The following is a 12,423-nucleotide window of genomic DNA, read 5'->3' as shown; positions in this document are numbered from 1 at the left end:
AAGCTCGCGAGCCTAATCGCGTATATATATTTTTAATAATATCATATATATTTTTATTATATATATATATATTATTAATTTAATATTTTAAAATATATTTTATTTAAACTATATTTTTTAAATTATGACCAAAGCTCGATCGATCTCGAATCAAATTTCGAATCCGAGTATTTTGAATCGAGATTGAACTCAAGCCTCTGGCAACTCAATGCCGGCTCGAGTGCACCCCTACATGCCACTTAAAATGATGCTTTACCCGTTTACCCAGGGCACTGGGGGCCTTCGTCTGCTGTTCCAGTTAAACTCAATTTTGATGCGGCTGTTGGAGCTCAAAATGCAGGGATTGGTTCTATCATTACAGAGCATGATCATGATGGGGCGTTCTGCATGCCATTTCCAAGAACATTGCTCAATTCCTCAGGCAGAATTTGGGGAGATTCCAGCACGGTGATCAACCGGGTGAACCAACATGATCAATTCATGGTTGCAGATCCTTTACTTAAAATGTCTATCATACATACTCCATACTTTTAAGGGAGGGAACCAGCCAGAAGATTGGCTAGGGATTGATGCTTCTTGATGTAAATAACCTTCCCCTCAACTAGAGTATCTTGTACAGGCCAATGCCTTTCTCATAAATTGACGAATTTGAGGCTTACCCCCCTTTGAGGGGTAAGAGAGAGAGAGAGAAGGTAATAGTCTGACAGGGACAAATGAATTCTTTGTACTATGTATAATTAGTTCCTTATCTGTGTCGGAAAAGAATCTGCACTCATGAAAAACTTAAGTGGTTACAAAAAAAATCAAAAAGATTGATCAACTTGAAACACAAGAACAAATAATTAGATCCTGACAGTTAACAAATGTCCAAAATATGATATTAACAAAAGTCCGTAGTTGAACAATAGCGATCCCAAGCATGTTGGAAAAGCTCTACACGGTTATTTTTCTCTGAATTGTATTTCTTCAATTGCTATGCGGAATGCCAAAATGTGACCCACACATGAATTCTTGGCAAAGAATTACAGAATTGCATCCATAAATTGATCAAAGTTTAGTGTAAAAAACTCAATGGCTGAGATATCTTCTTCTTTTTTTTTTGGGGGGGGGGGGGGGGGGGGGACGGGCGGGAATTAAAAAAAAAAAAATCAATCCACATGCTAAACAAAAAATACAAATAATTTATGCGGAAAATAAATACAAGGGAAAAAAATTGCATTTCACTACAGTATTAGAGAACAGAAATCATGATCGATCTGTTACCATATAGTGATGTAGAAAACAACCTTGCATTTGAAAACAAATCACAACAAAAAGAATAATAGATTATACTAATTAGTAGGAATCATAACGTTACTAGCCATCCAGATCCAATCTTATCATCATCACCTAGACATCGGCCAATTTCTTCTCCTTGTTCGCGTCCTCGAGCTCCTTGAGCCAGAGATCGGCGAACTCGCAATCCTTGTACTTCTCGAACCACGGCCCGCCCATGGTGTAATGGATGGCCTTGGGGAAAGTGGCGGGGTCGTCGGGATCGACCTTGTTGTGGCCGACGAGGAAGTTCCAGACGAAGGGGACCTCGCCGATCTCGGCGTCCTCCAGCCAGACGAAGCGGTGGAGGAAGGCGCCGGTCTGGGTGCTGACGGCCTCGGGGGTAAGCGCCTCCCGGTTCTTGGGGTGGCCGCAGTTGTAGAGTACCATGGAGGACCAGTTCTTGCGCGGGTACACCGTCTGGACGGCGCCGTCCATCTTGGTGGTCTCCTTGGGGGCGTACTCGTGATGGACGCACATGATCGCATACCTGTCGTCGATCAGGGAGATCAATTCCTTAATGTCGGCGAGGTAGAGGAAGTCGCAGTCGACGAACATGGCCCACCCCTGGAAGCCGGCGAGGTAGGGGGTGAGAAAGCGGGTGAAAGAGAACTCGGTGCTCTCGGTGGGGCCGCGCTCGCGCCAGAAGATCCCGGCGGCGCGGAGCTCCGACTGCTTGATGGGGTGGATCTCGAGCGGCACCGACGAGCGCTTCAGGAGGGACTGGCGGCACACATCGAAGGCCGCGTCCTCCCGGGGGTCGTACCCTATGAAGATCTTGAACGGCCGCGGCCCTTCGCCGGCGAGATCCGTGCCGGCGGCAGAGGAGGGAGGGATCTCCGAGCCCATGACGGATTCCTAGTAAATGGTCCTTTGGAGAGAATGTGGAGGATTGGGATCTAAGGTCCAAGGTTTGGGGGCAGAAATTATTAGGGTTTTGAGGAGAGGGGCAGAGGGAGGTGGGGATGGAAGGGCGGAGGGGAGTGAAATAGAAGGAGAGGAGGAGGTGGATGGTACGCGGCCTACCTTCTTTAACGCCTTCTATTTATAATTTGGGCGACGGGATTCGTGGCGGAGGAGGGTAAGGCTACCGGTGGGCGAGGGGCGGCTAGACAGGCGGCGCCCCTGGTTACGGGAATCGCCGGGGGGTCCGGAAGGGCAGAGCTCCGTTTCCGCAGGCGGTCACGGGATCCATTGGCCGGGGACCATTAAACCGGATTGGGCGGTGTTCCGACCTGAGCGGTGGCCAGTTGGAAATTGGAATGAGATCCGAAAGCAGTTCTTTCTTTTGACCGATTGTTGTCGGTATAGATCTCTATAGCTGGCAATGAGTAATCGGTTTACTAATTAAGGCTGAAACTGGAAGTGCACATCTGAATCTGTGTATCAGTCTGAAAGTCAAAAATTATTAGTACAGTCAAAACTTTCGTTTTCATGCTATAAATAGGTTTTGTGTGGGACCGCCAGAGCCACTGATTGGATCGTCTTTTTTACCGTCTAATATTTAAAGCTTTAGTTGTTAAATAAGTCACTATATCCACCGACACAAGTAATCCTGCATGAAATGATAGAGAAAATTAAGCAAGTAGTTATATGCGCATAATCTGCAGCAACCGTATGCATTATACATATATTTATGTTCTCCACAAGCTTTATAAATATGTACTTAGGTATCCTGTACCAATATGTGCATTTAAATTAAAATTTTCAAATTGGAATTTTTAAGTACTAGGAGTGTGATGACTGGCACAATCAGGAGAAGTAATAGATGACTATTATTACTTGATTTTTTTTCTAATTTTGTCCATAAATGTTAAGTTTATAATATTATAGTTCTATATTGACTAATAAAAGAGATGCTATAAAAAATTATTAGTCTGGACCGATTCTCCTCTTAATAACTTAAGCTTTTGGATTGTAAGCTTGTGACACTAAACCACCGCCCAACAACAATGAGTTTTTGTAAGTGTAAAATGCAAGTGTCATGTGAATCACTTATATTTGCTATGTAGCTCTTTGAAAATTGCTTAAGCTCTAATCTTGAAGGAGTGCAAAGGAAGGACTAAAGATCATAATTTATCAGGAACCAAAAGAAAATATAAATAACATTCTCAAATTTTAAAGGTTTCTGGCATCAAACTTATACAAATATGGTTTTAGTGCGCTTGTCCTTCTAAAGTTGGATTTATGAAGCTACCAGCTAATCCACCTTGAATTTACCAATCTCTTTTTGCCACATCAAACAGGTAACTTAGCATTACACTCTGCATATATAACACATTGCAAAAATGAAAAGAGGTGTATCATGCCCCTCCTGTCGAATTCAATATCCCTCATTGCTTATTGATTCAATCGCAGTCAGGTTGGGTTAAAGAGGAAGTAGGCGATCGGCAGGTGGAGTGGCGATACAGACAAGAGAGATGCACAATCTTTTTGTTCGAATTTAATTAGCTCCAAGCATGATGGAGACAAGGTATTTACACCTAAACATTCATGTTTCTCCAGATTTCCCCATGCAACGTTATTTGTTTTTCAGTAAAGTGTGACATCATTTTGTTAAATTCATACAGATGGTCTCTCTGGATATGGCTGTTAATCCTCACCTCAATGCTAAGATGTTCAGCTTGGTTAAAAGTACAAAAGATACACATCTCCGACGAAACAAAACTGCTGTAAAAAGATTTGTTATTACTCTGTTGGGAATCGCCTATCCAATCTAGACTTCAGTTGAATACTTAGAATTTGTGGCTGCCAAAAGAGCTGCTCCAATGCCAGAACCATCTTTTGTATGCTCTACGATCACATTTTCTGAGGCTTCTGAACCAAGTAGCTCTGTCACGGCCTCTTTGAGATATTTTCGGTACTGGGGATAATGCTCATAAAGGCCACCATCCATTGCAACCACCGTTCTTCTTCCAAAAATAAGTCCTTTGGAGTCTTTCTCCATTTTCTGCAGAATACCCACTATACCTGCCCCAGCCAGTCTCCCACCTCTCTTCACGATAGCATCGCAGACCTCTGCAACAATCTTCCTTGCTTCTCGAGAGGACCTTGTTACCTAAGGAGAATGGAAGTTTAAGAAAATAATTTCTAGTAAGCAAGGCTCAGTTAATGCATGCTGAGAAGAGTTATATACTACAAGGCCAGATGAGTACTTACACCAACAGTGTCATTCAAGATCAAATCAACTGCTTCCAGATCTTCAGAGTCATCCTGATGCATAGCACAAAGATCGGGAGTCCTGTAATTGCAATCAGAGAACTTAGCCTTCTTACTCAAAAAGTTTTCCTTGTTCTTCTTACGAGTATTCTGAAGATTTTATCGCTACGGATGATCAAATTAGGAAGTCAGGCTGGGAAATCCAAATTCAGGAGAGAACCTAGAGGGAAGGCATCTCCAATGGGTTATCCTCATCAAGCCAAAGGAGGTAAATAACATGGCCCATGACATAACTAATGCCGAGGAACCTTCGAAAGTCAGAAGAACCTGAGAAGTAATGGAAAAATATGTGCATAAAGACCCAAACTGATACTGACTATCGCATTGAGTTCGAGGATAGTCAGATCCATGTAGAGATATTTACCTTTTTAAAAAAAATTTAGAACCTAATACTAAAATGCTACAAAAATCCTCCTGAAACTTGCAAAATCCAAGTTCAAGTTTAGAAAATGTTATGTCAAAATAGTAGAAAATTGATCTCAAAGCACAAGGAAATAAGGAAATGACAAAAATGTAGCATTCATATTGTCCATATATACAATACATCCAATTCCTGCCAAATATTTAATATTGTCCCCGGTTTTGGATAAGGGTTATAACCCGGTTATGATCTGGGCAATCCGGGCTCCTAGGAGGGTTATAACCCGGTTTTGGCATTTTTTTGCATAAATTAGCTGCCCCAGGACTCGAAGCCATGCCATTTCACTTGTCAGCCTAAGCTTTTTACAATTGCATACCCCTTGTTTTGGATAGGTTCCAGGAAAAATCAATATGTTTGAGTTTCTACTTCGGAATTTTATCTAGAACTTTAAGGTTCAATGGAGAGCAATTTTTTTTCCATGTTTTTCTACTAGTAACAACACCCATATTGTATTAGTAACTTTTATGCCTTCTGCATACAATCCTAAATGCTATAAAAACAAATATTCTGATGATTATTTTAGGATCAGATTATTTAGCAGATAAAAGGAACCAAGCATGGTGGTCAATAGCTTGCGTAAATAACATACGACCTATAAAAAGAAAAAAATGATATCCATTACGATATCAACATGATTTAGCTTGATTCTGCATTTTTTGTTAATCAAGTCCACAGCGAATCTAATATGAAGAACCCTTGATTTGAAAACCATATTTACAATTAAAGAACACTAACTTGCCTTAGTACATAGGGAACAGAGAGCTTATCAGGAACATAATCACCAAACAAAGCTGAAACTTCAGCCATCTTGAGCAGTGCCCTTCTTACTATTTCGCCTAGGTACATCCCAGAGATTGCCTTCTCGAATATCTATTTACAGGAAAATCAGAAAAAAAATGGTGGATAACTTCAAAATTGTAATTTCTGCAAATGAGCAAAGAAAAGATAAATGCCAGAACAGAATAAAAAACACTACAAGGATATAATAGTGACAACAAACCAATTTACTGTGATCAGCTATTATAGATATTTACTTGCTCTCCAGGATTAATGCTTTCTTGATCCATATCTTTATCAAACTCAGTCAAAGGAAGACCAGTTGAAAATGCTCCCCACTCTGTGTTGATAATCTGTGATAATGCAAAGTTTTCATCAAACTAAAGCTTGGAATAGAAGGTTATTGATTTCATATTTCTGGAATATTTTCTTAAAAGATGGAATTCCTTTATACCCATTCATCTGCCTTATTTCTAGATCAATTCAGAAATTCATCTAGAAATAACCAGCATATTGAATTCCAAATCCACATCAGAAAAGTTTATAAGGAATGATCCTGATATTAGCTTATGTTATATTTTAAATTCACAAGTAGTATACATCTCCGACAAACCGTTTTTCCAGATCCATTTGTCAGACCCTGCAGCTTAGGAATTGCATCCATGCGCTCTATGTAACATGCGTTAGTACCAGTGCCCAAAATCACAGCAACCATAACATCATCATCCCAGTAGCGTGCCCCAGCCAGGGTACCCACCGCATCATTAACCTGACTCAAAGAAATGTAGCATATGCATTTATTAACCATGCGTTAACATACACAAATTAATCAGCCTAATAGTTCTCTAAACAAATAGATAGCAAATATGGAGAACTTATATGCCTAGCTGAGAAACATACGAAGGCAGAGACCCTCATATCCAACCCCTGCCTCTTCATAGCTTCATTTAAGCATGCGACCACATCTTTCCCTGCCTGTCCCCAATCATCCATTATCAGTTAAATTTTGCATCAGTAATAATATAATGCAAAAAATGTTGTTAAAGTATTTTATTTACATATTTCAAGGAAGACTAGGTGGAGGACATGCAGTATATTCACTTGGAGATTAAGGCATTAAAAGAAAGAAAAGTAGCTCAACATCTAGATAATACAATCATAAGAATAAGAAAAAGTTCAGAGCACATCCTCCGTTGACCTACCTGTGATGTTATGCAATATTCTGCCGGTATCTCAACAATAAACAGCTTACATTTTTAAAAGCCCTTTGATGGAATTCAAAATAAACTATACAAGATTATATAACTATGGAATTGAAATAATATTATTTATATACTGTGAAGAACACGTATCAGAAAAATATGCAAAGGTACTCATGTAATTCACCTAATCATATCCTTCTATTTGATTCAAGAACAATGGGAATATGCTAATTTCTTTGGCTGAAGTTCACAATCTTTGATAGCTCTCTGATTCTGAATGACTGTGGTGTGATTGTGCTATGGGCATTTTCTTAAACCCCCAAAATTTATGAATATTAATCCAGATTGTGCTGTTTAGCGTGAATATAGGTGCAAGTGTTAGATTCACAAAAATATTTGTGTGCCCATTTCAACAAGAGCAAGAGAGAGAGAGAGAGAGAGAGAGAGAGAGAGAGAGAGAGAGGGCACACTTAAATGATTTTTGTAAATTAAATTCATAATATTATTATAAATCTGAAAAATATTAAAAATTCTTGGGACTTCATCTTGTCTAAAATTGGCGGATTGCTTCTCTTTTTCTTTCCTTATTAGCATTTAGCAATCAATCAATTTGTATTAGCATGAATAGTGTTCCTCTTGAATGTCAAATGATTCTTTCCTCTTGTCCAAATAAGCTGTAATAATTGTGCCATGTCTGATTTCTATATCAAAAGATGTAATGCAAGTTAAAATGCATTCATAGAGCCTACAAGGTGGCCAGAAGTATAAATCCTAACTCAGAAAGAAAAGTTATATGATACATAACAAAAATTTTCTTATTGTGTCTAGAGAATCAAGAGGAAATAGCAATATACATAGCCTCGAGGGATGAATATAATGGATATCGGAAAATCTAACAAGCACGGATGATGGATTCATCTTGTTCTAAGCTGTTATACATTTGTATGAGGTTTCTAAGCAGTTATACATTTATGGAATATTACTCGGTTCCATAAAGAACTTATCCAACAGTTATCTGTTATAACATGAAAACGAAGAACGACACCAATAGAAGGAAAACTAACCGTCCCAGAGACAGCAAAACCCTTTGTCCACTTGATCAAAATACCAGAATCTATTGAAGTCTGCTTCACTGGAAAGGAGAATGTAAAACCAATTTCTCTCTTTCTCCCCTGATGCAGACGAACTTTCTCACCCTCTTTTGCAACAAACCTCGCAAGCCCAGATGCAATAAAATCAAATAACTCCTGCTTATTGATGCAAGACATCAATGCAAACATGCCAACGCAAATCTCAAGAAGAAAAAGAGAAAAAAATCAAGAGTAGAAAAAGAACAAACCTCAGTGCCACCAGACATAAGTTCTTGAGGAATTGACACCTGCTCGAACTCGGATTCGACCACCCGATTGTCCTTGCCTCCCAATTGTACCCTCAGCACTCGGAAATTAGTACCTCCAAGATCCAGTGCATAGAACAGGCCCTTCTCATTCCTTTAATATAAAAAATCTCATAAATCTACCACTGATGTAAGATATTGATTAAAACTGAAGAAATAACAAGAAGTATGCATCGCAATTTTCTCAAAACAGAGTGGAAAAAAAAAATCTCGAGTCATGATCTGTTAAGAATATCATGCTTTACTTGTCCCAAATGATTTAAGTCACAAAACTTTGTTTCTTGAACCCACAAACAAGAAGGAAAATTCTTCACTATCAAAAGATGAAACTTATTAAGAATGGGAATAAAGCTTCAATTTTTCCCGCTTTTTGAGCAATTAATAACTTAGCTCATAAGTAAGACCAAGAAACTTACGAGATGAATACAGCATTAACACACAAATTGCTATTTTTTCCTGCGTTCGAGTGATTAAAGGAAAGAAATAATATTATACAAGTAAGAAAAAATTAACCATACCCAGTGGGTAGGGAGTCGACGTAGCTGAGGATCATCTTGAGATCGCTGGCGCCGTCGGCAGCGAGGCCGGCCCTCATATCCGCGGCCATGGCGTCGGCGACGTGGCGGAGCACGGTGAGCGGCGTGGCGCACTTGAGCTGCAGGTTCTTGAGAATCGGGCTCGCCGCCGCGACGCCGCCGGCCGCCGAGCACCGTGCGGCCCGGGCAACTGGCCTCCGCCTCGACGGCGGCGGAACGACGGCAGTGAAGGATCCGACGGCGGCGGACATATCCGATCCGAGGAGGGGTGGGGGAAGAGGGGCGAAAGAGAGACGGAGAAGATGGTGGTGCGGTCGCTGCCATTGTTACGGAGTAGAGAGGAATTATAAAGAAGATTCGCCCTTCTTATTGAAAAAACAAAAAAAGGTAATTTTCTTTTCTTGGTTTCCAAATTTCATGGGCGTAGCCGCCGCCGACCAACCTGTCCGTTGTCAGTTGTTGACCATAACTTTGACCTCTCTGTTTCGACAAGAAATTAGTGCAGGAGTCGAAGGGAAGGAGATACCGAGGAGGAGGAGACGGCGGTTGTGACGACCTTGACGCGATCTTCGCGTCGTTTGGAAGCAGTCGGATCCTCGGCATGCCGTGCCTGCTTTCTTGTGTTGCATTACACCCTCGGATCACCGTAAGATATTTTGGAAAGCAGGGAAAACGGCAGGGCTGAAGGGGAATAGGATGCTTGTATATCTCTATAGGGACGAAGCATTCGTATTTATCATAAATATATATAGATATAAATCAGACATTAAGTATAGATATAAATAGATTTTTTTAAGATATAAATTATATTTTTAATATTAATTATATAAATATAAAGGATGGGAATAAAATTTACTATCATAAATAACATAACATTTTTGGCTGAGAGTCCAACCAATTTTATATTTAAATAAAAATATAATACAAAATATTAATAAAAAAATCAAATATGGCCATTGCTCTTAATTACATAATAATAAAAAATAATTATAAATTATTTATTTTTAGAGTATGAATAAGTAAAATAAACTACTTATATAAAATACAAAGGTATTTTGTAACCTCATGGTTGAGTATGAGAAATTGTTTATTAGATATTTGGAGCAGAAATTTCTATGCAAATAGATACTGTCGGATTTTATTCAACCCGCTTTTATTTTTAAAGATGAGATTGTACTTTTCTCATTGAAGCTGTAGTTCATTTATAAGAGTCTTTTTTTTTAACAAGATATCCAAATTTGAACTCAAAAAATTTTGATTTTTGATTTATAAGTAGATATTTGAATTTGTATCCGAATTCGATCAGATATTAAAATTTCTATTTGATTGAATATAAAAATGAATATGTTAAATTTTATCCGACCTATTTGCAACTCGAATTGCACTTTCTCAATGAAGTAACAGGCAGCTCATGAGGGGCGGAAGGTGGAACAACCACCAGGAACCTGTATTTATGGAGCATGGAATAATCCGTTTCTCTATCGTCAAAAAATTATTACCTACACTGCATGCATCATGTGACTATGCATGCAACTAATAATGGACATAAGTTTCTGGAAACTATATTCATCAAGTATATATTTTCATGCATCATTTTAGAAACCAGCAGTTGTGATTGATTGCGTATATGGCTATAGTTCATGCAATAATTTCTCCCATTGCCCACCCATTTTCTAGATCTACATGGGAGTTGGAAATTAGTGCAATATAAATATGTCACATGTGGGATTGATGGGGCCACTCCTAGACTGCCATGTCGGCATTTCTTTGGAAGTAGCAAATTGAAGAAAAAAAGAATTGTGACTTTTGCCTAATCAATGAACTTCTCCTGTTTCCCTACAAGGAGGAGCATGAAGAAAGGTACATTTATTAAACAATGAGATAGTTTGCAATGGGTCTCATGGAACGGCATCTAAGAGGTGTTCGAGATGCTGAGCATTGCCTCTTTTCCTGCACAAAAGGAATTTTTAGTGGGGCCACTAGCATGTGATGCCTTTTCTCTTCTAGGGAGAGCACCATGCATGGCATGGTCATATTCCATGAATATTACCATTCGGTGCGAACTCGGCAATATGATTCAGTGGTTGTGCAAGGCTTCCTGGATTTGTGACGAAAAGGACAAGATGAACGTGGAGCCACAATAAAGTTTTTGTTCTTGATGCGGACATCAGTCGTACCAGTACTCACTCGTTACTCGAATCTACGGTCGCCCGCCGCAGAAGGATGTTCCAGCCAACTTGATTTTAATTAGAGAGTGATTTTATATTATTTGAACTTATTAGGGTATTTTGTTATTTGACAACTTTTAGAGCTTCTTTTGGTATTTCGTTATTTTAAAAGTCTTTTATGAGACTAGTTTTTTTTAGGAGCTTATTTGCATGTTGTTATTTTAGGATTTTTATGAGATTATTTTATTTGTAGGGGTCTTTTTGTTATTTTATGACCCTATATATATGGGTCCATGCACTTGATTAGAGTTAACGAATAGTTGAATGAAATAGTTTCCTTTCTTTTCTTCCTCCTTGCAGCTGTCCTGCATCAACTTTTTTTTAATTTATATAGAAACAGGGTATGGCATGGAAGCACAATGTTAGGAAGGGAGCTACTTGGCTTTTTAGAACATGTTTGGTTACGGAAAGCCAGCAGAAGGAGGGCGAAAATGATTTCTATATTAGCCATTTAGTTGCAAAAAAGGACTATTTAAATTTTATTATTTTCAAAAATAATCCCTTTTTTGTTTTTTTAATTTTATTTTTCTCTAATATTCAAATCTTATTTTGCTATGTTAGCTAAAATTTGATTTTTCAAGATTACCCCTTTGTTTAATTAATTTTTAAAAAATACCTCTCTATTTAATTAATTTTTTAATTTTAATTTCTGTCACAAACGTAAAAGAATGTGACCATTCTGATTTTTATTCTATTCCTTGCAAACTAAACGTACTCTAAATCTTTCCATAAAATTCTGGGATTCCACGGCAACATCTACGATCACATGTCGAAGTATTCATAAAAATCAGTAAATGTTGACCAAAAAAAGTCATTTTAAGAGCAAATATCCTATTTAACTCCTAATAGTTTGAATTGACCAATAAATCTCCATCTTTTATGCTCCTATTGCATCCACCTATCTGATCAAATCAAATGAATTTTCTTCCTAATTACTATGTGTTAGTGGACTTCATAGACATGATAACACTACCAAAACTTGAACTTGAATTCCCCAAATCCTGTCATTTTTTATGAATTCTCTGGCTTCTTCACCACTGGTGTATTTTGAGTACCAACCTCCATCTGAGGAAATACTTATTTCACATTTTTAAAAATACATTGATCACCTCGAGAATAAATTGAATAATACATGCAAAGAATGGGCTGTATTAATTCGCATATGGTGACATATATATGGATATGCATCAAATTAATTCAACATGAATCAAAACTGAATCCTCTCAAAAAGACTAAAAATTTTGATCCTTACCTTTCCAATGAAAAGGCTGGGGGAGGAGAGAATAACCAGCTTAGGCTCGCAGAAAAGAGATCCGACTCCCCTATTCGT

At 38.5% G+C, this 12,423-nt stretch overlaps 2 protein-coding genes across 2 annotated transcripts; both read right to left on the bottom strand.

The window, feature by feature from the left end:
* Window positions 1–1,194: 1,194 nt before the first annotated feature.
* Window positions 1,195–2,720, bottom strand: LOC103719892 (protein CDI-like). The gene has a single exon (XM_008809373.4). It carries the CDS (start codon window positions 2,161–2,163, stop codon window positions 1,390–1,392), a length of 774 nt encoding a protein of 257 aa, XP_008807595.2. The 5' UTR covers window positions 2,164–2,720; the 3' UTR covers window positions 1,195–1,389.
* Window positions 2,721–3,735: 1,015 nt separating this feature from the next.
* On the bottom strand, window positions 3,736–9,532 carry LOC103719916 (hexokinase-4, chloroplastic). The gene is made up of 10 exons (XM_039117404.1): window positions 9,308–9,532; window positions 8,848–9,182; window positions 8,273–8,423; window positions 7,998–8,180; window positions 6,632–6,706; window positions 6,345–6,500; window positions 5,989–6,084; window positions 5,694–5,824; window positions 4,474–4,555; window positions 3,736–4,372 (listed from the first exon to the last, which is right to left on the bottom strand). The coding sequence occupies exons 2-10, from the start codon at window positions 9,114–9,116 to the stop codon at window positions 4,031–4,033; spliced, it is 1,485 nt and encodes a 494-aa protein (XP_038973332.1). The 5' UTR covers window positions 9,117–9,182; window positions 9,308–9,532; the 3' UTR covers window positions 3,736–4,030.
* Window positions 9,533–12,423: the final 2,891 nt, after the last annotated feature.

Source organism: Phoenix dactylifera, chromosome 2 (genome assembly GCF_009389715.1).
Source record: "Phoenix dactylifera cultivar Barhee BC4 chromosome 2, palm_55x_up_171113_PBpolish2nd_filt_p, whole genome shotgun sequence".
Taxonomy (NCBI): Eukaryota; Viridiplantae; Streptophyta; class Magnoliopsida; order Arecales; family Arecaceae; genus Phoenix; species Phoenix dactylifera.
The sequence above is the reverse complement of the archived record's forward strand: the minus strand, read 5'-3'. Positions and strand labels throughout refer to the sequence as shown.

What these genes read in the sequence shown, in the direction of transcription:
- LOC103719892 (XM_008809373.4), bottom strand. Translation starts at nt 2,163, where the DNA reads ATGGGCTCGGAGATCCCTCCCTCCTCTGCCGCCGGCACGGATCTCGCC.
- LOC103719916 (XM_039117404.1), bottom strand. Translation starts at nt 9,116, where the DNA reads ATGTCCGCCGCCGTCGGATCCTTCACTGCCGTCGTTCCGCCGCCGTCG. An exon ending in GTCGACTCCCTACCCACTGG is followed by an intron (nt 8,424 to 8,847) that starts GTATGGTTAATT and finishes TTTATATTAAAG; the next exon opens with GAATGAGAAGGGCCTGTTCT. An exon ending in GTTTTGCTGTCTCTGGGACG is followed by an intron (nt 6,707 to 7,997) that starts GTTAGTTTTCCT and finishes GATTGGGGACAG; the next exon opens with GCAGGGAAAGATGTGGTCGC.